Source organism: Equus caballus, chromosome 28 (assembly GCF_041296265.1).
Source record: "Equus caballus isolate H_3958 breed thoroughbred chromosome 28, TB-T2T, whole genome shotgun sequence".
NCBI lineage: Eukaryota > Metazoa > Chordata > Mammalia > Perissodactyla > Equidae > Equus > Equus caballus.
Genome location: NC_091711.1, coordinates 35,274,848 through 35,302,510, shown reverse-complemented (window position 1 = coordinate 35,302,510; position 27,663 = coordinate 35,274,848). Strand labels below are relative to the sequence as shown.

The following is a 27,663-nucleotide window of genomic DNA, read 5'->3' as shown; positions in this document are numbered from 1 at the left end:
CTAGGGCCAACTGGATCAAGGGCAATTTCTCTGCTTCTGCCAACACTAGCAACTGTTGTAAATAAATGCATCACAAAAAAAGCGGACTGTGATCTTGGGCACACTGATTGGTGAGGTAAGCAATCCTTTCAGAGGCTGACTTCACAAGCTTGACCAGATTGGTAAAAAGTTTTCATAACAATTTTTAGGGAAAAAGTTGTTCGAGCTCTGTGGATCACTCCCCAGAGCACAAAGGATTGTCTCGCTTCCAAAGTACTTTATTCACCACCACTTCTACAGGGACCATTTGAATAAGCATTTTAAATTAACAAATTAAACATCCCACTACACTGTTTCACTTGAAAGAGGGAAGATGTAAGAAAAAAAGATGCTAATCTATCTGAACGGGGAAAGTGTGATGCTATGTGAAGAACGCATGTTTATACCTGTAATGAGCGATGTTTAAGAAATACAACAAGATCTCATAATGGTCACTGTTCTGACCACACTCACACACCATTCCTATGAACAGTATAGGCCAGGTCCAAAGGCTGAAGAAGATTCCAGTTAGGAATGTTAAGGCCTCCATATAGAATCTTCCTATGACAGAGAGCCAAGACAATAACAATATCAACATCATAGTCCTTGATTTAAACAAAAGGTGTTCTCCTGAAATCTAACATCATTGCCATAATGTAACACATTTCTATTTCCCAAACTATTGGGAGAGACTCAATGTTCTTGCATTTTCTCTGAGCTCTTTCTTGATATAGTAACATCCTGGTGTTTGCTAGATAAGTGACTGTTACCTTTATAGAAGTCATCTACCAAAGAAAATCAACAATACACACTGGGATGCAACAATATCAACCATCCTCGAGTACCTAAGAGTTTTCTATCTTAGTTGACTGTGTCCACATACTCTGGGACACAATGAATGCCTAATATTATTTCTACCTTCATTTAAAAATAAGATTTCTCAAGTGGCATATTTTCAAGTCTCAAATGGAGAGATATAAAATATTAAACTGATATGGAAATATAGTTTATGGAATGGAAAAATCAAGAGCTAGCAAGACTAAGAATGATGATTTCTATAATTAGGGAAAGATTAAAGTATGAGTCCTCTAACTTAGCTTCAAATACTTGATAGAGATGCCCAATTTATAACATCTAAATGGTGACAGTCTTAAGAATTTACTGCTTAGAGTCACTGCTAGCTTTTTTCCACAAAAGTCTTTTTTTCTAGGACATACTCCATAAAATCCTGCTGAGGCTGTAACACTGGGGATGCTGTAAGTAACACTACCTACTCGGACCTGATTTGCCAAGAATACAGGCCATATAAGTCCTGTCTGATTACGGAATGATCTTTTCTTTTACTTTCTGACAAATCATTACTTCCATGTCCACAAGACACAATCTACACATAAAAAAAAGAGGCCTAATTTTGCAGATAATGATTTTCTTTTTTTGATCAACTACGACATGATTCACATCACACTCAGAAGACTGCCAGTAGGAGACAGCATGTCAACATCATTGATAAGCCACAAGGAAAGGGCGTGATCTTTTAACATTCAGAAAACTGAGTTCAAATAACTCCTAATAAGTGGAAACTAAAAAATTTACTTAAAATGAGGGTTGAGAGGGGGACAAAAAGGATGGGGAGGGAATAGAAGGAAGTAGAGGTGGTTTGTTTTGGGATAAGAGAAGAATTAGTGTCTTTGATTTGTAAGCACTGACTCAGGGAAGACTTGCTAGAGTTTCTGGTTTGCCTGTTCAGTGCACTAATGCATCTGGTAAAAGATGATTCCCTAAGTGTCTGATTAAAATTTACTGTGGAGCCAGACTTCCTTCCTTTCGCTAGTGATGTGCCTCGCTGCTTTATTCTATTGAGTCCTCAGGGTTTCTGTGTAAGAGGGAAGATCAGAATGTATGGAACCTACATTTAGATTTCTGAGAAAGATATTTAAACCCTTGGTTCTGTTATACCTTACAAATTTCAACCTATGGAAAAGAAAGCAAAGAGTAAGCAACAATACTTTTAAAGTATATGACAGCAGATCTCTAAAGACACCCTCTCTCAATGCTTGGAGAGGGTAATGAGCATGTTGAAGATGTCACGCAGCAGAACACTTCCTGCCATATTATCCTTCCTCAATCACTTGAAGTCACTCTCTAAGCCCACTAGCTATGAAACTGCCTCTAAAAACACTATTAAATGGAAAGCTTCCAAATCCACAAAAGAAAAGAAATGCTTGGAAGTGAAAGACAAAAGAAGTGAAAGGGCAAATAACCAACTCAAAGGCAAAGACATAGTTAGGTGAAAAGAAACTTGATACTATACTTTGGTTTTGCATTTTTGTATTCTTCAGTGTCTGTGTCCTCGTCCTCTGAGTACCAATTATCTCCTCTTCCTCCAGCCAAGAGGCCCCTGGCCGCCAACAGTCCTGCAGCATTCCCATAGCCAGTGTATTTCAGCAGGCTATCCACTGCAAAAACAGAATAGGTTTTTAGTCAGGAATCCTTGGGTGCGCAGTATTGTCACCAACTACTCACCAACACAGGGAGGTTGGAGATATACGCTGCGGCAGTAAATCTTAAAACTTGAGAGGTTTCCAAAGCGTGGTAGTGGTTACACTGAATTACCTACAAATTCTCCTACATGCTTTGAGGGCCAAAAACCTTTTTTCAGGTATCAGAAATTCAAATGGAGCTGTTTTGAATATACTGTGTGGGAGGAGTGGGGCCTCTAACCACTGGGCCCTGGAAAGGGTGATGCTGTAAGTTTCTGTTCACAAATCTTATCTCTTTATCCAGTTTTAGAGAAATGATGATTAGAAGCTGGTGTTAATGAAAGCCAAATTGGGTTTTTACCAATATAGCACATAACATAAAATCTTTTTCATACACTTTATAGGAATTGGAGAGAAAGAGTATAGGAAATAAGAAAACTTGAAGATATTAGCAAATAGGATAGGCTAAGTTACTGCTTTTTCAAAAAAGTCAGCAACAATATGTAAGTACATGACACCCACCGAGAAGGCAGGCCCAGGAATTAGACTGGTTGGAGGCGCTACCAATGCCTAGATGGTTGGCCTTGGGTAAGTTAGTTTTTAGGTCTGTACCCCAATTTTCTAATCTGGAGAATTGGAATAGTAATATCTACCTCACAGATAAGTACATGCAAAGTGCTTAGAAAAGTATCCGGCACGAAGTAAACACTCATTCTTTTTTTTCCTTGGTAAAATGATCATTTTAGACTTATCTTAGTCAACCAAAAAAAGAAAAAAAGCCCAGTGTAGAATTTGGTGCAGGTCCTCGGTAGGTATTACCTTGTCATCAGTGTAAGGTGATATCTCTAAGATGAGCAGACACGTACACTTTTGCAGGGAAGCCCTGAATTGCAGAAATTTTTTTTTTGTGATGATTTCTAAGCAACTTTAAGGAAGATACTAAGCAATTATTAGCAGCTTTATTTAGGAGCACTCTCTTTTCTTCAGGTACAATTTCAAAGTGAACACTAGAATATTCAATCAAAAGGTAAAAATTGGTAAAATTTATTTAAGGCTTTCAATAAAATGTCATCCTAAAGACAACTGTAGGAAACAAAACATAACACTGTCTCATCCATGTATAAAGCCCTAGTAAAATCTACATCTGAATTATAATTGTAATTCAGATCACTTACTCAAAGAAGACAAAATAAAGCTAGAGAAGTTTCAGAGGAGGGCAATTAAAATAACTTTGGGGAGCTGACAGGGGCAGTGGATAGGGAAATGCGTGGGTAAGGAAAAGGGAGATGTAGGGTCAGAATCTGCTCCTGAAGGGCATGGAGAGGACAAACAGTCCAGGACAGAGTTGTCCATTAAATTTTCAAATACTTCAACAAGAGGGTACCTCCTTTGACATTGAAAATAGGTAGTTTGGGGACAAATAAAATGTAGTCTTGCTTTCAAAGGATACAGCACACTGGTGAAATTTGTGCAAAAGGAAACATGGATTAATCATATAAGTAGATTAAATAAAGTTTATACTTGTTGCTTTCAACCATTTTCTACCTTAAAACCTATTGGTAACTGTAGCCTCTTTGGTATTAATTCTAAGTGGATGCTGGATAGAACCATATTAGAATTTAATGGGGGATGATAGTGGAATAATTTGAAAGCCCTCTGAATAAATCTGATATGCTCCCTCTTGCCATCAGTGCCTCTGCAAGATGCAGTGGTTTAGAGAAATAATGAATTCTTAATGGGTAGGAAGTGAATATCCAGTGTATACAGGTATCATTAATATTCATCGAATTCAGACATGACTTTAATGACATGGTCAGACACAAAGTCACTGAGCCTGAAGGATCTTCCCACATGGCACTGATACTCTCATTGTAAGCATTTTTGATGAGGTTTATTTTTTAACAAATAAGGATGTTTGGTGGTTCCAGAAAAGAAATATTCATTGAAATTGTTAAAGTCTAAATTGAGATGATATGAATAAATGGTTTAAAAGAATATACTTAAAAACAAAATAACGATAATAAAAAAAGACATAAAATGTAAATAACCTACAATGGCTAAAGATTAAAACAGCTTAACAATGGAGAGTTTGGGGCTGGCCCAGTGGCATAGTGGTTAAGTTTGCATGCTCTGCTTTGGCAGCCCGGGGTTCACGGTTCGGATCCCAGATGCAAACCTATACACTGCTCATCAAGCCATGCTGTGGAGGTGTCCCACATACAAAATAGAGGAAGACTGGCAACAGATGTTAGCTCAGGGCCAATCTTCCTCACAAAAAAAAAATTAAAAGAAAAAAGAATGCAGAATTCATGAAAGATCAAAACAGGTTAGAAAGAAGTAAATGGAACACTAAATAACCTGCTTTCTTATGCAGAAAATCCTCCTTGAAGCTAGTTAATAGCAAAAATCCCTAACGTTTTTATAAAAATAAAGTTTACTGGGGTTGGCCGGTGGCCGAGTGGTTAAGTTCGTGTGCTCCGCTTTGGCAGCCCAGAGTTTCGCTGGGTCGGATCCTGGGCGTAGACATGGAACCACACATCAGGCCATGCTGAGGCGGCATCCCACACAGCACAATCAGCAGGGTCACAACTGTAATATACAACTATGTACTGGGGGGCTTCGGTGAGAAGCAGAAGAAAAAAACCAAAGAAGATTGGCAACAGATGTTAGCTTAGGTGTGCCAAGCTAACATCTGTTGCCAATCTTTAAAATAAATAAGTAAATAAAGCTTACTGTTCATTTACTGGAAGAAACATTGTGTCAACTCTGTGACAGTTTGGGTTACAAAGATTAAGACACACCTTACCTTCTATAAGGCTATATAACCAGTAGTTCTAAAGTCAAATGAACTTCTGTTAACAATAAAATACTTAAAATTGGGGCTTGGGGGAGTAGAGACAAACGGATTACAAAATTCTCACAGTGAGAAGCATTTTCTTTGTAAAGTTCTGATTGACATTACAGTAGTCCCTCAGTATCCCCAGGGGATTGGTTCCAGGAATGGGTGTGGATACCAAAATCCTATATAAGCTCAAGTCCCTTATATAAAATGGTGTAGTATTTGCATATAACCTACGTACATCCTCCCATATACTTTAAATCATCTCTAGATTACTAATACAATGCAAATGCTATGTACATAGTTGCTATATAGTTTAGGGAATAATGACAAGAAAAACAAGTCTGTATGTGCTCAAAACCATGACGCAACCATGTAGGCCTTTCACTCTGCAGTTGGTTGAATCTGCAGATGCAGAACCCAGGGATACGAGAGTGCACTGTATTTGGTAGAGTGTTTCTAGATCCTTTTTAGTTTATTTTCAAATACACCGTTTAACATCCTATTTGAATTGGGAAAGTAGTAAAAGAAAAATGGATTCGACTTGGATGTTAAGGTAAGCTGCAAAGATTCTTCAGTTGGTCCTCGGGGAAAAAAAAGAGACAGATATATCTGTTTTTTGGTCATAGTAATCATCCATACAGTTAGGTGAAACTGCTGTAGAAATGAAACAAATCAGCATTCAGTCAGAAAGTTGCAAGAAATATTTTATCGCTGTTTTACCAAGATGCTAGAGGGCACTATGAACAGAGGAACGCAGCCACCGCCGCACACCACGTGAGAACTGCACTAGGAGTAATGGTATTAACTGCTGACACAAATGGGGGTTTACCACACTCTACCATGAGAACAAAAAAGAGGTTTTGCTCTTTTACCAAAGAGAGAGAACAGCAGAGCCAGGTCTACCCAGAGACCATTCCCCCTTCTCTGTTACACAGAGAAGGATTTATAATTCTTTTCCTTCTAGTCAAATACTATTTAGAAATCCTATACTAGTAGCTTCTTCTAACTAGTCTCTCTATTTCCATTCTCACACTCCTTCATTCCTTGTTCCACACAACTGCCTATCTTTGAAAAGCAAAAATATGTTATCACCTTCCTGGATAAAACCTTTACTATCTCCCCTATAGGGTAAAGCTCAAGTTCTAAAGTAGGGCGTAAAGTGTTCTTCATTTTGTGGCCTCTGCCTTCTTTTCCAAAGTCATCTCCTATTACTCCTGCACACTGGGGATTCCTCATACCTTGAACTAGTTTCTTTTCTGTACATACCAAGGCTGTTTCCCATTTCTCTGTGAAGACTTTTTCTGACCTTTTCCACACCACCCAATCCTTCCCTCTTCCAGGTTACCAGACTACCTGGCACATTCCTCTCTTATGGTGTTACAACAGTGTACTGATATTATTACTTGATATGGAGAAATCCACAAGACAGTGTATTTACCACAGTGAATTCATAGAGAGCACAAATATTTGCTCTTTCATTAAACATTTATGGGGGCATCTACTATCTATAAGGTTCTTCGTTAAACACTGGGGATCCAAAGATGAAGAAGACACAATCTCTGATTTAATGAAAACTCAATGTCTATAATGCAAGTTTGACAAATAAAGAGTTACAACATAGCAAATGTCAGAAGTATTAAAAACAGAGATAAGTAAAAATGGTACAAGGCAGATAATGATTAACTCTGCCTTGGATGATCAGAGAAATCTTCACAGAGATGATGCTAAAGCTGATCTTCAAGGATAAATAAAGCTCACCATGCTAACAAAGATGGAGAAAGGCATTCTATGTAAGAGGAACAGCATCTGCCAAGCCATGGATATATGCCAAGAAACAGCAGAGTATAATCAGGCAAGAATAAAAAATTTAGTATGATTAAGTAGAGAGTGTACAGTGGATTTAGAATATACTACAGAGATAGGCCATGGAGGTAAATTTGGATTTTACCATGCAGGTGACAGGGAGTCATATAAGGGAGAATGACAAGATTATATTTGTATTGTAGAGCAATCCTTCTGCTAGCCACGTGGAAGACAGAAGAAAACCTGGCCAGAAGCAGAGAGCTATAACTATTTTAATAGTTTGAGACATACACAGATTTGGGAATCCCCAGCAAATAGGCTGAAGCAGAAGCCAAGGAATAAGATGAGATCACCCAGGGAGCAATGTAAAGTGAGAACAGGGGCCAGAAGAGAGCTCTAGGGAACACCAGCAATTACATGTGGACAAAGAGAGTAATTAGCAAAGGAGACTGAAAAGAACAGCTTAAAGGAAATCTAGGAGTGTGTGGAAGCACAGAAACAAAGAGAGTGCTCAACGGTGTCAACTGTTATGAGAAACATAGTAAGATAAAGGTTAAAAATATCCATTGCTTTTGAAAATTAATTTGTGACCTTACTGAGAGCATTTTCAGTGGAGTCTGAGGGGCAGGGAATGGTGTTAGAAAGCCTGACTTGCAGCAAGCTGAAGCCTGAGTGGGTAGTAAGGAGACTAAAGAGAAAAACATGTTAGTCTTTCAAGATGCTAAGATGTGAAGGACAGTGACATGAAGATGTATATAGGTTAAGGGAACCACATAGGGAGAGTTAAAAAACAAAGGAATAGAAGGTAACAAGGCTTCCTGAGAAGACAGGAAGAGAAAAGATCAACAGGAAAGGGAGACTTCAGCTCTGAGCTAAACAAACACCTATTCCTCTGAGACTGAAATAAAGGAGACAAAAGTAAGTTTATAGGTGTGGGGCTGGGGCTATGTGCTGAAGAAGTTCAAGCCTTATTTATCTCTGCAATTCAGTCCTTGTCATAATGCCTAGCATGTACTGGAAATTAATGAATGTGTTAAAAGGGGGGAAACCCCTCACAAAGGCAGCGGGTTGTTGTTTTTTTTTTTTTCCTTTTTTTTTAATTGAGTTATTGATAGGTTACAATCTTGTGAAATTTCAATTGTACATTAATGTTTGTCAGTCATGTTGTAGGTGCACCACTTCACCCTTTGTGCCCACCCCCCACCCCACCTTTCCCCTGGTATCCACTAAACTGTTATTGGTCCATAGTTTTAAATTCCTCATATGAGTGGAGTCATACACAGATTATCCTTCTCTTGCTGGCTTATTTCACTTAACATAATTCTCTCAAGGTCCATCCATGTTATTGCAAATGGAATGATTTTGTTCTGTTTTGCAGCTGAGTAGTATTCCATTGTATATATGTACCACATCTTCTTTATCCATTCGTCTGTTGATGGGCACTTAGGTTGCTTCCACGTCTTGGCTATTGTAAACAGTGCTGCAATAAACATTGGGGTGCACAGGACTTTTGGGATTGCTGACTTCAGGCTCTTTGGATAAATACCCAGTAGTGGGATGGCTGGATCGTATGGTAGTTCTATTTTTAGTTTTTTGAGGAATCTCCATACTGTTTTCCATAGTGGCTGCACCAGTTTGCATTCCCACCAGCAGTGTATTAGGGTTCCTTTTTCTCCGCAACCTCTCCAACATTTGTTGCTATTAGTTTTAGATATTTTTGTCATTCTAACGGGTGTAAGGTGATATCTTAGTGTAGTTTTGATCTGCATTTCCCTGATGATCAGCGATGATGAGCATCTTTTCATGTGCCTATTGGCCATCAGTATATCTTCTTTGGAGAAATGTCTGTTCATGTCTCCAGCCCATTTTTTGACTGGGTTGTTTGATGTTTTGTGGTTGAGTTGCGAGAGTTCTTTATATATTAAGGATATTAAGCCTTTGTCAGATATATGACTTGCAAATATTTTTTCCCAGTTAGTGGGTTGTTTTTTTGTTTCAATCCTGTTTTCATTTGCCTTGAAGAAGCTCTTTAATCTGATGAAGTCCCATTTGTTTATTCTTTCTATTGTTTCCCTTCTCTGAGAAGACATGGTGTCCGAAAAGATCCTTTTAATACTGATGTCAAAGAGTGTACTGCCTACGTTTTCTTCCAGAAGCCTTATGGTTTCAGGACTCACCTTTAGGTCTTTAATCCATTTTGAGTTTATTTTGGTGAATGGTGAAAAAGAATGGTCAATTTTCATTCTTTTACATGTGGCTTTCCAGTTTTCCCAGCACCATTTGTTGAAAAGACTTTCTTTTCTCCATTGTATGCCCTCAGCTCCTTTGTCAAAGATAAGCTGACCATAGACGTGTGGTTTTATTTCTGGGCTTTCAATTCTGTTCCATTGATCTGTGCACCTGTTTTTGTACCAGTACCATGCTGTTTTGATTACTGTAGCTTTGTAGTATGTTTTGAAGTCAGGGATTGTGATGCCTCCCGTTTTGTCCTTTTTTCTCAGGATTGCTTTAGAAATTCGGGGTCTTTTGTTGCCCCACATGAATTTTAGGATTCTTTGTTCTAATTCTGTAAAGAATGTCATTGGGATTCTGATTGGGATGGCGTTGAATCTGTAGATTGCTTTAGGTAGAATGGACATTTTAACTATGTTTATTCTTCCAATTCATGTACATGGAATGTCTTTCCATCTCCTTATGTCGTCATCCAATTCTCTCAGAAAGGCCTTGTAATTTTCATTATATAGGTCCTTCACTTCCTTAGTTAAGTTTACCCCAAGGTATTTTATTCTTTTTGTTGCGATTGTGAATGGTATTGTATTCTTGAGTTCTTTTTCTGTTGGCTCATTACTGGAGTATAGAAATGCTACTGATTTATGCAAATTGATTTTATACCCTGGCAGCGGGTTGTTTTACAAATTATTTTCTTTTCTTAAACTATGTAAGGCCTATCTTTGGGCCCCCTGTAGAATGTACACAATTTGCAGAGCAGATAATAAGTTTAGTTTTGTCAGAGCTCAACAAAACAAGTTGGTGACACAAGTTAACTTGTGAGGCACTATCAGCTGGAGATACTGTTTAGCCAGGCACAGATCGGTATTTAAGACACTTGGATGGCTCTTTCTGTGCCAAGTATTCCATAAAATTTTGCCCTTTGTATCTCGCCCCATTTTTAATTTTCCTTCTTAATCTAGTCTCTGTGGTCCTAACCCAAATTGATTGCTGCTTGCTGTCTCTACTTAGTGGTCTGACCTTTGATCAGGTACATTCAAACCTAGCTTTGAACATCCTTAAGAGAAAAGTTCAGCCACTCTGATAAATTATTTGAAATTTATTTGATTTTGATATAGTCTGCCTCAAAATCCAACCCAAACTCCAAAAATTGACTTACAAGTTGAATGCGGACTACAAATACTTTTTTTCTGCCAGAAGGTTTTAAATTAGAATTCGTTGACAGCATTTAAAAACTGGGAGATTTTATGTGAAAATCCAGAGTCCTGGCTTTTCCTAAAAAATATGAAAGATTTGCTAACAGTGGCCACATATGCCTTCATAGTAACAATCAGCTAGAGCTAGATAGCAGCAATGTCCTCTTTCCAGTCCCCTTGCTCCTCCATTCCCAACCCACTGTCTCCCCAACAATGAGCCAAGTGTCAGTTTTCATTTATCATCTTATGTCCAGTGCATTTGACTTACTTTCATTACCAGCTTGGCACTTGTAGGCATTTGAGTTTGTGACCCCTGATAAGAAAGCAAATAATATGAGGGCAGAGATCTCGTTTATCTTGTATACCTCTGTATTCCTAGGGTCTAGCTCAAAAAGTATTTGATGAATGAGTAAATTTTTATCCAGAAGAATACATCTACTAAACTTAAAATCAAATTGGAAGGAAAAGCAGATGAGTACATATAGAATTGTTACAGGTCAAATGAAAAAGATACAATTTTGTTAACATGAGTTGGCTTTGGGCTCAAAGTTAGGACTATGAAACCTCAAATAATGGGTCCAATAGAGATAAAGCTAACCGTTTCAAATGAAAAACAATTAACAAATTCATTTATAAATGTATATACCATATTTGCTATGACACTCACTAAACTTATTAGTAAGGTGGTTATATTTAGATACGTTAACTTATATACTTAGATATGAAATTCTAGAAGAAATAAACTTTATTTTTCCTCTTTTAAACACTTTTTACAAAATACCCAAGAAATGCATACTCACTGCAGAAAAATTATAAAATACAGAGAAACTAAAAACAAAATCACCAGTCATCCTACTACTCAGAGGTAACTGGATAATATTTTGGTAAATCTTTTTTAATGAATAGATACACATATGTGTGGTTTAGATTTATGTATATACATACATAATTACACTTTAAAAAAACAGCTAATTTCTGATTTCAGAAAAATTGATTCAATTCAGCCAGTATTTACAGAGTACTATATACAAGACACTATACCAGTCACTTAATTCCAAGATGCTAAATCAATCTTTTTTAAAAGTCATGAAAGAATTGAAGTGTTTAAAAGAGCGGATGTTAAATAAACTAGTCTATGATAGTAGTCGAGATTATTATGAGAGGAAATCTGGCAGAATGGACAGACAGGCCTCAAATTTGGGCTTCAGCCTTAAGCAACAGTGCGACCTTGGATAAATTACTGAAAGGCTCTTAAGTGCCAGGTTGCCACATTTATGATACTAAAATAATAACAATAATATTTAGCTTACAGAGTCCTTATGAGAATTAAATGAAATTATGCATAAATGTCCAGCACATGATATCTCAATACATAATAGCTATGTTTATTATCATTGTTAAGATATTGATCAAATTATGTTGCTAATATACCATCTTAGAAACTGAAGTGGTTAGATTAATCAGTCAGAAATGAAGTTTAAGAATTCAATGGATACAGCTCAAGAGCAAAAAAGCAAATAATTCAATTAAAAAATGGGCAAAGGACCTGAATAGACATTTTTTCACAGAAGACATACAAATGGCTAGCAGATATAGGAAAAGGTGTCCAACACCACTAATCATCAGGGAAATGCAAATCAAAACTACAATGAGAGATCACCTCACTCCTGTTAGGATGGCAAAAAGACAAGACATAATAAGTGTTAGCAAGGATGTGGTTAAAAGGGAAGCTTGGTACACTGTGGATGGGAATGTAAATTGGAGTAGCCACTACGGAAAACAGTTATGGAGGTTCCTCAAAAATTAAAAATAGAACTACCATATGATCCAGTAATCCCACTTCTGGGTATATCCAAAGGAAAAGAGATCAGTACCCCCAAAAGATGCTTGCACTCCCATGTTCATTGCAGCATTATTCACAATAGCCAAGATATGGAAACAAGCTAACTGTCCACTGACAGATGAAGGGATAAAGGAGATGTGGTATATAATGGAATATTATATATATATTTTATAATTTCAGCCATGACAAGAAGGAAATCCTGCTTTGCGACAACATGAATAAGCCAGACAAAGGCAAATACCGTTATGATCTCACTTGTATGTGGAAGCCTCCCAAAAATTCAAATGCATAGAAACAGAGGGTAGAATGGTGCTTACCAGGGGTTAGGGGGTGGGGGAAATGGGGAGATGCTTGTCAAAGGATATAAGCCTTCAGCTATAAGATGACTAAGTTTTGGGGATCTAATGTACAGCATGGTGACTACAGTTAATAATACTGTAGCGTACACTTGAAATTTGCTGAGAGTAGATCTTAAGTATTCTCACTACAAAAAAAAAGGGTAACTATGTGAGGTGGTGGATCTATTAATTAACCTGATTGCAGTAATCATTTCACAATGTATATGTATATAAAATCATCATTTTGTATACTTTAAATATATACAATTTTATTCATCAATTACACCTAAATAAAGCTGGGGGGAAAAAAGAATTCAACTGACTTAAGATTTTGAGGAAGTGAGTGAAGTTTTCTACCTCCAAATTATCTATTTCACAAAACTGGGGCACTTTAAAAAAGTAGAATATAAAATCTGCTTAGATGGGACTTTTATACTAGCACATTTATAAAGTAGGAGATGAAGAAAGAAATAGGTAAGAATATCTGAATAACTTAGTAAAAGTTCGTTGTTTGAAGAACTTGCCTTTTGCCAAGCAAAAATAACCCATACAATTTTAGGAAATATTTTTAATTGTTGGACGTATCTCAGAAGACAATCACTTTATATACTTACAGAGTATTATTTATTATATTGTAGTAGTTACTCTTACCCTTATCTCAAGGGTAAGGGGTATTTCTTAGATATTTTTGTACTTCCATCCAATATATTGTATAGCTCACATTCAATAACAATTGATTAAAGAACTTAATGAAAAAACCAAAACTCCTATAGCTTTAATTCTGAGAGGAATTAAAGGGGAACTAACCCGGGTCTTTGCATGGTTATCAAAATAGTAGCACTTGAATTACTTAGAGAGGTTTTTCATAATGGCTCCAGGTCCTGACTCATCAAGATTAAGAAGTCTGGGTAAAGGAAACAGAGGCAAAGTTTAAATGTGAGTGTGTTTGGTAATATTTCTGTCCCCATGTCTCAATGAATTCAGAAGCGTACAGAAAGCGTTTTTAAATTATTAATTTTTAATATCTCCTCAAGCCCTCTAATAGAACAGATAAAGAGAAAACTCTGAAAAGAGTAGAATGAGATGGGCACTACTAACAAAAAGATTTCTCAAATTCCCCCAGAAAGATAAAAAATTAGAGGGCAAAGAGAGTTTAACCTACCTCTCTCTTTGCAAAGGACAAAAAGGAATTCAGCAGCAATTTGCTTGACTCCAAGGTCAACATGTGTCATGAGGCGCACCAGCTTATTTCGCACAGTTGAGCCAACTTCAGGTCGATTTGTCACATCCCTCAATGGTGGTAAAACCTAATGGCACAAATGCAGAAACCATCATCAGTCATAAGTACTAGAGAAAGCAAGAGTGGTACCACACAACTGGTCAGTCTTGAATGTCAACTGAGCTCAGTTTTATGAGTGGAAAAAACATTTAAAAAAATAAATAGGTTTGCTTCCAAATAAAATAAAACTAACAACAACAAAAAACAAACCTCAAATAATTTCATGACTGTAATGAAATTTCATTTGAAGAGAAACATCTCTTCACTATACCACCATGATATATTCAAATCCATTTCTGAGTTTTCCCTCATCTCAGCACCCGGAATGCCTCTGCTTGCCTCTAGCAAAATTCATTTTAAAGTCTGGGTGAAGTTTCTCTTTCTTCCATGGAGACTTCCTTAATACCCTGACTCATATTGATTTTCTCCCTCTTTTAATTCCTGCAGCACTTTCAGTATTTACTAAAAAAATCTGTACTTATGTTGTCTAGTTGTTTTATTTTACAATAAAAAAATGGCTATTAATTATTGAGTACTTCCTATGCGCTAGTTGCTGTATACATACATTCTCTAGAATCAGTCCTCACAGTGACCTTGCAAAGGAGGTAGTAACATCACCATCATCCCTATTTTATACATTGATCCTCAGAGGGCTTGGTTCTTCTGTTTGTTTGCTCACTTACTCACCCATCTATCGACCTAGACCCCTTCTCGTCTGGTTCTCCTCCTACCTCATGGGTTGCTTCATCTCAGCCTCTTTTGCCAATTCTCTTTTCTCTTCTTGTTTTCTAAGTGTTGGAATATTCAAAGGTTGAGCTCTTGCGCAACATTTCTTTACTATTTTCACTCATTCTATTGGTGATCTCATCCAGTTTTATGGCTTTATACGTTCTCTATCTACTGATAATGCCCTGAATTATATCTCCACCTTGATTTCTTCCCTGAGCTCAAGACTTTCATAGGCCTCTCAAATTTAGCATGTCCTAAATGGAACTCTTGATGCTCCCACCAAAGTTGTTCCTTCTGCAGTTTTCCATCTCACTAAATGGAAAGTCCATTTTTCCAACTGTTCAGTACAATAACCTTGGAAATATCTTTGACTCCTCTCTTTCATACCCCACATCCAATCCATCAGCAAATTACTTTGGCTCTACTTTTGAAATATATTCATAATCTAACGACTTCTCACTACCTCCTCTAGTATTACCAAAACCAAACTACAATATTTATCGCCTGGATTATTACCACAGCCTCCCAAGTGCTCCCTGATTCCATACTGGTCCTTCTATGATTTATTCTCTACATAGAAGCTAGGATAATCTTTTGACAGTCAGATGATGTCATTCCTGTTCTCAAAGTCCTCCAGTTCCCATGGCTTCTCAGCTTACTGACAGTAAAAGATGAAGTTCTTACAATTCCCTTAGGTTTCACATAATCCAGCTTCCTTCTACTTTTCTGACTTCATTTCTACTACACTCCTTGCTTACATCGCTACAGCCACACAGATCTCCATGGAGCTCCTTAAACATACCAAACACTTTCCTGCCTCACAGTCTTTGCATTTACTGTTCCTTCTGCCCATAAACTTTTTCTAGAAACTGGCATGGCTCATTCCCTTACTTCCTTCAGGATTCTGTTCAAATGTCATTTATAGCAGGACATTTCCTGACCACTCTATATAACTAGCCTTTAGCATTCTCTTTCTTATCCCTCTTCCAACTCTGCTTTAATTTTCCTCAAAGCTCTTATCACCACCTGACACAGTATATATTGATTTCTTTACTGTCTTTCTTCTTCCACAAGAGTCAGTTCCATGGGTGCAGGGATTTCTTTCTGTTTTGTTCATTGCTCTCACTGCCTGTCATAGTACAGGTGTTCAATAAACATTTGCTGATTAAAGAAGAATGAATTAATTCAAGTCACTTTTTAAAAGTGCTTTCTATAAGCTAGGCACTATGCTAGGAAATGAGGATAGACACAAAGTCAAATAATAATTTACAGTGCCAGGCCCTTTACATGTATACTATTTTATTGAATCCATTCAACTGACTTTCTTTCTTGCCTCTCTTTCTAGACTGAGTGCCTACCATGTATCAGGAGGTCCTGGAGGCACTGGAGACATACTGTGAACAAAAGTGGAAACTAAATCTCAGAAAACTGAGGAGTCTAGCCGAGTGTTTACAGAATCCATATTTCAACACCTCTGGTGGGGAGAGTACAATGCTCTTTGTGCTCTATAGGCAAAGACTCATTATATGATAAATTCTGATTATTTGATTCAGCCAACCAGACTGAGTTTATCTCCTATTTTTAGAAGAATGAGGCATGTAACAAGTGACTTCATGTAGTATGTGCCTAAGTTCCAGAGTCAAGAATCTATTAACCAAGGGTATCACACAAAAACTTTGTTAGCTATGTTTGGGATTCCTTAAAACAAGTTTTTTAAAGTGAAATTTTGTTGTTTTTATTGATATATATCACTCCCCGACAAACTGCATATGTACAGACCCTTTCTATTTCCCCCTAAATACTACCTTCCAACTAATTTTTTCTTTTCTTTGACAAATCTTGTCCAGTTCCTCTTTCAAACCCACAGAATCCTCATCTCTTCTATAAGCCTCTCCAGACTAATCCAACCTGGGTCAGTAATTTCTACCATCTGTTCTCTTTCTACCTGCCCAAATATAGAATAGTCAAAACCAATTTTCTTTGGCATGCATGAATTGGATTTAATCAGGTATCAACTATAGCACATAATTAATTAGCCATGATTCCCTTTACATTATTATCAAAGCTAATCATTTGTTACTTTAAGTCCTGCTTTTCTTTTTTTTTTTTTGAGGAAGATTAGCCCTGAGCTAACATCTGCTGCCAATCCTCCTCTTTTTGCTGAGGAAGACTGGCCCTGAGCTAAGATCTGTGCCCATCTTTGTCTACTTTATATGTGGGACACCTGCCACAGCATGGCTTGATAAGTGGTGCATAGGTCTGCACCCAAGATCTGAACTGGTGAACCCTGGGCCGCCAAAGTGGAATGTGCAAACTTAACCGCTGCACCACTGGGCTGGCCCCATAAGCTCTGCTTTTCTTGATCATCATGGTCTACAGCGCATCCTTCTCAGAAGGAAAGTTGATTTTTGAATTGTGTCTTGTATCTTTAGTTATCTTTTACTTGTTACGTCTCATCTCTTTATCTATACTATAGTGTTTCTTTGAGGATAAGGAGTGGGTCTCATAATCTTTTGAATATACATAATGAGTAGCCCAACGTCTTCATATAAAGAAGCTGTTTAACAAGTAAGTTTTTTTGGCTCTCCAGGTTAGAGATAGCAAAATCTAAACAGTTTAGTCGAAACTGGATCTTCTATGTGAAAAAGCTAAAATACAGAAAACAAAGTATTTTCATTTATTATTCTTCACCAAGTCTTCCTAGTCATGGTAGAATGTCTTAAAATAATCAAACTTGGAAATGACATTAATTCATTAATTAACTAGTTTATTTTGCTTAAATGATTGCTTATGCTTTCATGGTGCCTCTCTCTTCTTCCAATAGACTGTAAACTCCTCAAAGATAGAGTCCCTACTTTCTAATGTCCCCTTATCAGCATTATCTATTAATGTGCTCTACACATAGTGAAGTGCTTACTAAAGCTTGACCACAGAGGGGAAAAAAGAACCTGGTTCATTTATTAGAGGAAATTCTATATGGCAGTAAATAAACAACAGGGTCAATGGTAGTACCGTGTATTGAAATGTGGAAAGAAGAGGAAGAAAGAGGGTGGGGGATGGGAAATCAAGAGATTAGTTTGAGATATGTTAAACTTAAGATACCTACTACATCCCAGGAGAAGAGATGAGTATGCAGTTTGTTATGTGTCTGAAGCTTAGGGGACAGATCAGGGCTGGAGATAGAAATTTGGGAGTCATGTGCCTACAGATGATTTTCCAAACCATGACCGCTGAATGAGATCACCAAGGGAGTGGAAATGGAGACAAAGACAATATTGCCTTGGGGCACTGCAAAGAAGAGGTTCCCTATTGTGTCCTAGAAACCAAGTAAAGAAAATATTTCAAAAAGGAGGGAGTACTCAATTACATCAAAATGCTATTGGAGAATTAAAAAGAAAGATTTGAGAACTATTAGATTGGGCAATATTGGGTTGATGACTTTTGATAAACACCTTTGCAATGGGGTAGAAAGCATGAAAGCCTCATTTCAGTGGGTTCAGGAGAGAATCAAAGATGAGTAAAAAGAACAGAGAGGGTGAGTATAGGAAATTCTTCTGAGGAACAGTGCATAAAGAAGAGCAGAGAAATGGGGAGGCAGATTAAGAAGTGGGATTAAGGGAAGGTTTTTTTGTTTTTAAGATGGAAGATGTGTTTGGGTGTGGACAGAAATGATCCAATACGTTAAAAAAAAAAAAAGATTAACCTAAGAAGAAAGAGAGGAAACAAATGCAGGAGCAAAGTTCTTGGTGAGAGGGAAAGGGATCCAGGATACGAGTGCAGAGGCTGGCCACAGAAGGAAGCAGGGACAATTCATCCATTGTGATAGAAAGGAGACAAAGGATATGGCGGTACGGATGCAGACAGACACTAGATGCAGTGGTGGAAAAATGATTTCTTACCATGAATTCTGTTACCATCCTGCTCCAAACTTCATCACCAGCTCTCTTTTGGGCTGGTCTCCTCACGTCTCCTCACACTCCTCTAGTCTATCCTACAAACAGCAGCCAGAGTATCTTTAAATATAGATGAGGTCCCATCTCTTCTCTTCTCAAAACTGTCCAATGCTTTCCAATCTCGTTTAGAAGAGAATCAAAAGTCCGACACAACCTTCTGTTATTTGGTTCTAGCTTACATCTTTTACTCCATCCACCTCTCTGCCCCCTTGTGTATTGTTGTCTAGCCTTCTTGTTTTTCCTTAAGCATACCAAAGCATCCTCTCATCTCAGGGACTTTGAACTTATTCTCTCTGGTATTTTCCTGTTCCAGAATATTCTCAGAGAATATCCTCTTCCAGACATTCTCAGAGATCCTTTTTGTATTTATCCAAGTTTCTGCTCAAATGTCATTTCCTCAGAGAGGCCTTCCCGTATCACCCTAAGTCTCCTCTTCTCCTTCTCCTGTATCTTTCTTCAGAACACTTACCACCACTTGCCATTACATCATATATTTGTTTACTTTTTGTCCCCCAACTATAAGGTAAACTCCACAAGGCAAAGACTTCATCTGCCTTTCAAAGCTTAGAACAATGCTTACAACACAGAACATCGTAGATCTCAATAAGCATTTGCTGAATTAATGAATGAATAACAAAAAAGTATACAGGATCCACTTATTTCTGGACTAGGAAGATTTCAAAGATTAAAACTAACTTTTCTGAGTTTCTGAATTTCTGACAGAAAACCCTATGAAAGAATTCAACTCATTAATTCTATGTTAAAAAAACACATAAGAAGATTAACTTTAAGATGTAATAGACATTAAGCAGTTACCTGATCTTTGAGAAATTTTCTGATGTTTCGATGGGCTCGAGAACATTCTGTTAATAAGCTGAGAACTGGAGTTAGACCTTCTCTATAGCTGCTTCCCTATAAAGAAAATCATACATGCTACATTAGTTTAATTTCTAACAGTATTACTTTGTTCCATATAACTGAGCATAACTCCTTTTTTTAAGGGGGAGACAATATTTTGTTACCAAAACTTTACAAACTATTTTAAAAATTATTTCCCCAACAATATTTCCATTTCATCAGCGAACTTTTCATGTTTACTAATGCCCATTTTTATCCTTCCTGGATTTTCCTAGATTTTGTAGGGTCCTCACTGGCTCAGCCAATGGGCTTAACTGAGGCAAAGGTTTTGATGACCCACCCATACTACCTTGCTGCCTTTTAATATAGTTATCTGACAAAGGAAGTGACAGATGAGAGAAGATAAGCATCTCACGACAAATGGAGAGTTGATGATTTTTTTTTTAAAAAGATGTCTTTTAGGCATTATAGAATGTATTTATCATCAAGCTTTTTTAGGGGCATAATTTTTACTCCTAGGACTTAGAAAATACCTACGTGGAAAACTAATTAATTTTTCCTTGGCACCAGTCAGAATTTTGGTGTTGCATCAACACAATTTTCAGCTTTAAAAAATAAACTCACTTGGTTTCAGTAATTTATCATATATTGTAATAAAATGCATTCCAGAGAACAATTATGTAAGATGTCAGCTATAAAAAAAGTTTAGATTTAAAAATTATGTCCTGTGATGTCTGCATGTATGGCACATTTACGTTCTTTAGAAGCATTTTCCCAAGACCTCCATTTTATCAGCCTTACCTTGTCTATTCTCTTCTCCATAAAATTGAGTAAAACATGAATGGCCTCCATATTCATACCATTGTATACCATGGTATTGTTTTTCAAAACTGTTTCTTTCTCAGCTGTTTTATCACTGGGCAGTTCATCTAAAGTCGTTGCCTCTTGGGCTGTTTCTTCATGGGTTAATGGACAAATGAGAACATCCAAACAAGAGACTGGAACATTGCTTAAAAGGTTGACTGCATTGCTGAAAAGCAATTTAAAAATACAATATTTTAATTTGACTGAATAGTCCTTTAAAATGTGAACATAATTGTAAGTTGAGAAGTGACTTTTAGGAGTCAATTAAAATTTTTGTTTTTCAAAATGAGCCTTTAATATTACTTAGCATTTATTGACTAAGAAACAGAAAATAAAGAGAACTGTTTCAAATACATATATGATAAATTAGAAAGAACAGATGTTAAATGGACACACAATCACATGATGTCATGTCACTCTCTGAAATGCTAAAATAGGAATTAGTAAGCTTTAACATGAGCTCTTTAATTTTATTATGACACAATGCTAGCTTTGCATTTTTTCCTTGGGGTTTTAAATCCTTTTGTGAAGCCACTGGTGTTTTATTATTCCTTAGATTACAACATAAAGCATTTGAGAAGCTGTATATAAGCAGCTTATCACAGAGGCAACAATATTAAAAACCAAATATTGTAGGATTAAGTTTTGTTCTTTTTAGATGTAGAAAATACAATTTTTAGATCATCCCATTTTTTTGTAAGACATTTGTAGAAAATGGGTAATGTGCTTTTTCTCCCTCTCTCATCATCAAGTATTTTTAAAAGAGGCCAACGTAGCAATTTCGAATCTCTATTCCCAAGGCCTTCTTGCTATGTATTAATGAATACACGAGCCGGGGATGCACACCAGCAGGGGGAACCCAAACCTTGTATTTCTGGTATTCTCTAAAAATCTGGTTCTGTTGCTCAGTGTATAAGAGATTAAAATGACACTAATCATTTAAAAATTAGACATGTTCTCAATTAATATATTTTCCTTCATGCATTATTTCATATTATTTCACCTAAAAGGAGAGGGGGTATTCTCTGCTAACTGGATCTTACAAGCCTGTGCCTCAGAACTTCCTGATAAACAACAATGGAAAGACAGGCATTACATTTCCTAGTGACAGAGAAGCAGATCTAAAAATAACCACATCCTGACTAAAAATAAACTCGTCCAAATGCAATTTAAAGGTCTAACCACTTGGGAACCAAGTTCAGGGCTTAATCTATCTGATGCTATCTTAATTTAGACCATAGTAGTTCATTTTATTTTAGATTATAATGACACCCTAAAAAATAAAACAAAATAAACAACAACAAAACAGAAATAAAATACAAAATTTTTTCTTCCCTTTACCGTGAAGTATGGTTCCATTTCCCCAAGAATGAACATTTCCTTTCTTTCTTTTTATATTATGGGGAAAAAAATTCATAAGAAATCACAGTTTAAAAATGAGACAGTGCAGAACGAGTGGTACTGTAAAGGGTATCAAAAAATCTGAACCAAGAACAAAAGTAATTTAACAAGTCCTATAAATGAATGGTTCCTCGTAAAATACAAGCTATCTGGTTGTCCCCCCTAAAAATCTACTACTGCTACTGCTGCTGCTGTAACTACTATTACTGTTAAACAAGCTTCCTAATTTTGGTTATTTGTAAATAGTCACAATTGGTCCAAATATAATGCTTTTCCCACAAACTTTCGTTTTAAAATTTTTGCAAACATCTGTAGTTCCTTATCCAGAGTTAAAAATGTTCTGCTTCTGACTTAAGCATTTGGAAACTGTTATCAAATATCATAGATTCACTGGGGTTAAAAGAAAAAAAAAAACTAAAGAATTCTACCTTAGAATTACTTTCTAAAACTGTATAAGCCATTGTGAAACGTTAGGACTTTTTTTCAACACACAGGGCAATAGGCTCTGGAGTCCATTGATAGTCTGATTCTCAGAATCTACCAGAGAGACCACACTGAAAAGTTTAAGACAATGCATTTCATTACAAAGGAATGTTTCCCTTTAAATTCATTTAAAATAAGCAGTTTCAAGGAATTCAGTAAATTTAAGAAACCAAATGTAGAGTTTGATTCAACAAATATTTGGAGGTTTTAGGCTTTTCAGGAAAAGTTCCCATTTTCTCGTTTCTTATTAAACAACTGGGTTCCCAAACAACTACAAAATTAATTTTCTGGCTCACTGTGTTTGAGCTATTCTTTTTAAGTAAGGAAGGCCAGCTTTTTGAGCTCTGTCACTTCTCTGACAGTTTTATTTGTGGTAGAAGAGTGTATGAAATTCTCCAGCTACCAGGAAGTCAGTGACTATGCACAGATCCGCACAATGGTGTTTGCATTCCTACTCCAGGGGGTAGAAATACTGTGTATATTACTCTCCCCTTTTCAGCTTCCTAGAGATCATTAATCACTGGGACATGACATCCTCCTACTCATGCTCCCAGCCCCCTCCTGATATGCAGATTCAAAAACAAGGCCTATTTAGAGCTCCTTAATGCCCTGATTAAAGCCTTGTTGGTTGTGGGAGAGGGAAGGCAATCTAAAACCCACTCCTGTATCAATCACTGGACTAAACATAATTTAATACCAAATGACATTGAGGAGCATGATAATAGTACATGCAGACCTACAACTGTTAACAAATCTTCGAGGTCAAATGTATTTTCTGTATATTTGGGGTTCACATATCTTTTTTCATGGCTGGAAAATCTACTTAAATGAACCTTTACACCTCCAAAAGATTTTCAGATGTAAATACCTAACTTTAACTCAGTTCAGTAATTATTTATTAATTACTTATCCCAGGCATTGTTTTAGGAAGGTATTATGAAGAAAACAGAGACAAATCCCTGCCTTTATAGAGCTTATTTTCCAGCATGGAGAGAACAGTCAATGAAAAGTAAACAAAACAAAAAGTTAATTGAATAGCATGCTAGAAGGTGATAAGGAGTCTGGAGGGAAAACCCAGGAGGGTAAGATAGTTTACATTTGGCTTGCGATTTTGAATAGGGAGGTTAGGGCAGACCTCACTGAGATGCTGTCATTTAAGCAAAAACTCGAAGGAAGTTAGAGTGAACCATGTGACTATCTGGGGAAAGAGCATTCCAGGAAGAAGAGCAAAGGCCCCAGGGCAGGAGCAGTGGCATGTTTGAAGAAATGCAAAGAGGCTGGTGTGGCTGAACCACCATACACAGGGAGAGGAGTAGGACAGGAGATCATACAGGTATGGGGAGGCCAGAGTAGTCTTGCAGGCTATTACAACTTTAGTTTTGTTCTGAGTGAAATGGGGAGCCATTGCAGAATTTTGCATGGTGATAAATACTCTATCTTAAAAGGGTCACTCTGGCTACTGCAGTGAGAACAGTTGTTAGCACAACAAAGGAGGATGAGTTAGGGTGTTACTATAATAATTCAGGTGAGGTGAACAGGGTGCTAACAGTGAACTGGTTAGATTTTGAAGGACTTCCTTACATGCTAATTGTAGAGTGTGAGAATCCAAGGTTCTAGCCTTAGCAAGTGGAAAGCTGGAGTTGCCATCAACTGAAATGGGAAACACAGCAGGTGAAGTAGCTTTTTAGAGGAAGATAAAGAGTTTAATTTTGGATATGTTAAGTTTGGGACGTCTATTAGATGTTAGTAGGACGTTAGTAAGAGTGTGGAGTTCAGGGAGGGAGATCTGGATTAGAGATATAAACTGAGGAGTCAGCAGCATGTAGGTGGTATTCAAAGACAGAAAACTGAATTAGATCAGTAAGAGAATGAGTGTGAACTGAAAGACTACGAGGGCTGAGCCTGGAGCACTCCATTGTCCAGAGGCTGCGGAGTAGAGGAAGAAATTAGAACTAGTGAGGTGGGAGGAAAATTAAGATAGTATGGTATCTTTGAAGAAAGTATATAAGTAAGAATGGAGTGATCGCTTTGTCAAATGAAGTGGACAGATCAAGTAAGATGACAACTGAGGATGTCCACTGGATTTAGCAACACAGAAGTCACTAGTGACCTTAATAATTGCCATTCTGGTGGAGTAGTGAGACTAAAACCTTAGTAGAGAGAATAGGAGAAGAATCAGTCAACACTGAGAGGAGTTTTGCTGCAAAAGGCGAGAGAGATTGGAGCAGAAGCAGGTAGGGAAGTGTCAAGAAAACTCTGGATAAGTTATGGATGGAAAGACCCCTGAATGCTACGCTCAGCAAAGTCTATCTTTTTAATCCACAGTGATCTGGTCATTGTTCTCTAAATGTGCCAGAGACATATTCTCATGTCTGTATTTGTCCATGTTTTTTTTTGCTTAGAACATTCTCATCAAGACTACCTCAAGGGGCCAGCCTGGTGGCACAGCAGTTAAGTGCGCACGTTTCGCTTTGATGGCCCAGGGTTCACCAGTTCGGATCCCCGGTGTGGACATGGCACCGCTTGGCAAGCCATGCTGTGGTAGGCGTCCCACATAGAAAGCAGAGGAAGATGGGCACGGATGTTAGCTCAGGGCCAGCTTCCTCAGCAAAAAGAGGAGGACTGGCAGCAGTTAGCTCAGAGCTAATCTTCCTCAAAAAAAAAAAAAAAAAAAAAAGACTACCTCAAACCTCACTTCACTCTCAACAGATATTTACTATGCCCTCTGCTAGGCATTAAGTATACAAAAATAAATAAAATATACTCCTCAGGGCTGGCCTGATGGCACAGTGGTTAAGTTTGTGCACTCTACTTTGGTGACCTGGGGTTCGTGGGTTCAGATCCTGGGCCTGGACCTACACACTGCTCATCAAGCCATGCTGTGGTGGTGTCCCACATACAAAACAGCGGAAGATTGGCACAGATGTTAGCATGGGGACAATCTTCCTCAAGCAAAAGGAGGAAGATTGGCTACACATGTTAGCTCAGGGACAATCTTCCTCACCAAAAAAAATAAGTAAATAATAATAATACACACACACACACACACACACACACACTTCTTTTCCTAAGAGAAGGTAGCATAACATAACTTGTAGAGCAATGGTTTGAATTCTAGATTGTCTCTTAGTAAAAGAGTGCCATGGGCAAATTACAGGACCTCTTCTAGGCCCTGGTGTCCTTATCTCTAAAGTAAAGGGAAATAAATTTATCCCACTAGGTTGATGTGAGGATTAAAAGAAAAAAGGCATGCAAAGTACTCTGCCCAGTACATAGTAAATGGCAACTATTAAGGAGCTTTTGAACAGTAGACATATTGCACTATAGGAGGGAATGGGAAAAATTTGGAGGAAGGAGAGAATATGCTATCTGTGGGGAACTGAAAACAGGTCCCTAAGTCTAAAGCAAAGGACAAGGCCTCTAAAGGAGGGGACTTAGTAGGCAACAAGACCAGAAAGGTGTGTGTATGTGTGTGTGGAGTCGAGTGGGGGAGATCGTAAGGGGACTGTCACAATGAGATGGACATTATGGCCAGACAGGTTACTGATGACCTGCAACCAGAGTTGTCCTGGAAAAAGAGTAGGTGCAGAAGCCAGGGAAATATAGATTTCTCAGATGAAGCTGCAGATCATTAATAAATGCAGAGAGACAAAAGAAGATTGCTCTTAATCATAAAGACAGAGGGGAGCCATGGGAAGATTCTAAGCAGAGATTTGCTTACTGAGAAATGATTGCATGCAGTGGAGAGGATGGGCCAATCTGTCAAGTTAGGTAAAACTTTCCCACAGGACTGAGCAGCCTGAGTTTAGAAGTGGAGAAGGAAAGTGGTCTGACAGATCTGGGGTCAGCTGTTTGAAGACTGGCAGGACATGACAATGAGGGTGTGGAGAGAGGCTGAAATGATGAATCAGTGCTTTAGAATAGAGAGGGAAGAAAGTAAACCTATAAGGGGGCTTATCGATAGGAGAAAAAGGAATCGGGAGGGGACCAGAGGTCTGGACGAGGATGAAGAACAGGTATAGTATAAGTGAGGAAGACTTTCCTGGTCGTGCTAGACCACAGTGAGCTTGTCCTTCAGATTCTATTAGCAATTAGTATTTGGATAATTAATTCACTGGGAAACTATTCAAAAACTATCTTGTGATATCTCTTCTATTCTTATCTTGAATTGTTATTTAACTTTTCATAATATTTATGTCTTGTCTCTCCAGTTAGACTCTATCTTCCTCCAGAGTATGTAACGTGGAGTCCTTCGTGGACTTAGCATGGTGCTTAGCTATACAAATCTTCCTTAACTTACGATGGGGTTATATCCCAAAGAAAGATGATGAAAATATTGTAGGTCAAAAATGCATTTAATACACCTAACCTACTGAACATCACAGCTTACCCTAGCCTGCCTTAAATGTGCTCAGAACAGTTACATCAACCTACAGTTGGGTAAAACCATCTAACAGAAAGCTCATTTTCTAATAAAGTATTGAATATCTTGTGTAGTTTATTGAATACTGTACTGAAAGTGAAAAACAGAATGGTTGTAAGTGTATCGGTTGTTCACCCTCATGATGGTGTGGCTGTGGCTCGCTGCCGCTGCCCAGCATCACCAGAGAATATCCCACCACAGATCGCTAGCTAGGAAAAGATCAAAATTCAAATTTCAAAGGATGGTTTCTAATGAGTGATTAGTGCTTTCCCACCATTGTAAAGTTGAAAAATCATAAGTTGAACCATCATAAATTGGGGACTATCTATAGTTCAGAAAATATCTGTTCACCTAGATAACTGCTATTCACAGTGAGAATCAGGTTAAAGAGCTAAGAGCTTTAATAATAACACAACAAAAAATAAACCCACCTTTCCCCAATCTCTCCAAAGTGAACTCTCCTTTTTCTGTCCACTATGTAAACTTGTTCATGTCTGACACAACACTCACTGAAACAACTGCTCTTACTTACTTAGAAGTCTGTTTTATCCCCTAGTTGGTGAGCCCTGGAGAACACAGATCACCTTGTATTCATCTTTGTTGCCTTATAGCTCAACACAGTGCCTAACACATAGTAAGTGCTCAGTTAACAGAAACCAAAATGAAATCATCCAATTTTCAAACATTAAGTCTGCCACGTGTAAGACATTATCCTTAGCTAACACTATGGTGGTAATCATTTTTCAATGTGTAAGTGTATCAAATCAGCATGGTGTACACCTTAAACTTAAACAATGTTATATGTCAATTATGTCTCAATAAAGCTGAAAAAAAAGGCATTATGCTTAGAATTGTAATGAGGTATCATTAGATACTAAACTGTCCCCTTCAATATGTAAGAAAATGAATTGGTCTAAATAAAGA

General features: G+C 37.5%; 1 protein-coding gene across 12 annotated transcripts in view; it reads right to left on the bottom strand.

Annotated features, from left to right (window-relative positions):
• Positions 1 to 27,663, bottom strand: part of RIC8B (RIC8 guanine nucleotide exchange factor B) — a 105,940-nt gene that overhangs the window by 24,713 nt on the left and 53,564 nt on the right. For all 12 annotated transcript variants that reach the window (XR_289674.3, XR_002804492.2, XR_289676.3 and 9 more), the window contains 4 exons: positions 20,370 to 20,598; positions 19,527 to 19,622; positions 13,912 to 14,056; positions 2,330 to 2,474 (listed from right to left, as the gene is read on the bottom strand). Coding sequence is in view for 5 of the 12 variants with exons in the window: in XM_023631041.2 (XP_023486809.1) it covers positions 2,330 to 2,474; positions 13,912 to 14,056; positions 19,527 to 19,622; positions 20,370 to 20,598 (615 nt within the window). In the remaining 7 variants the exon portion in view is untranslated. The remainder of the gene's footprint in view (positions 1 to 2,329; positions 2,475 to 13,911; positions 14,057 to 19,526; positions 19,623 to 20,369; positions 20,599 to 27,663) is intronic.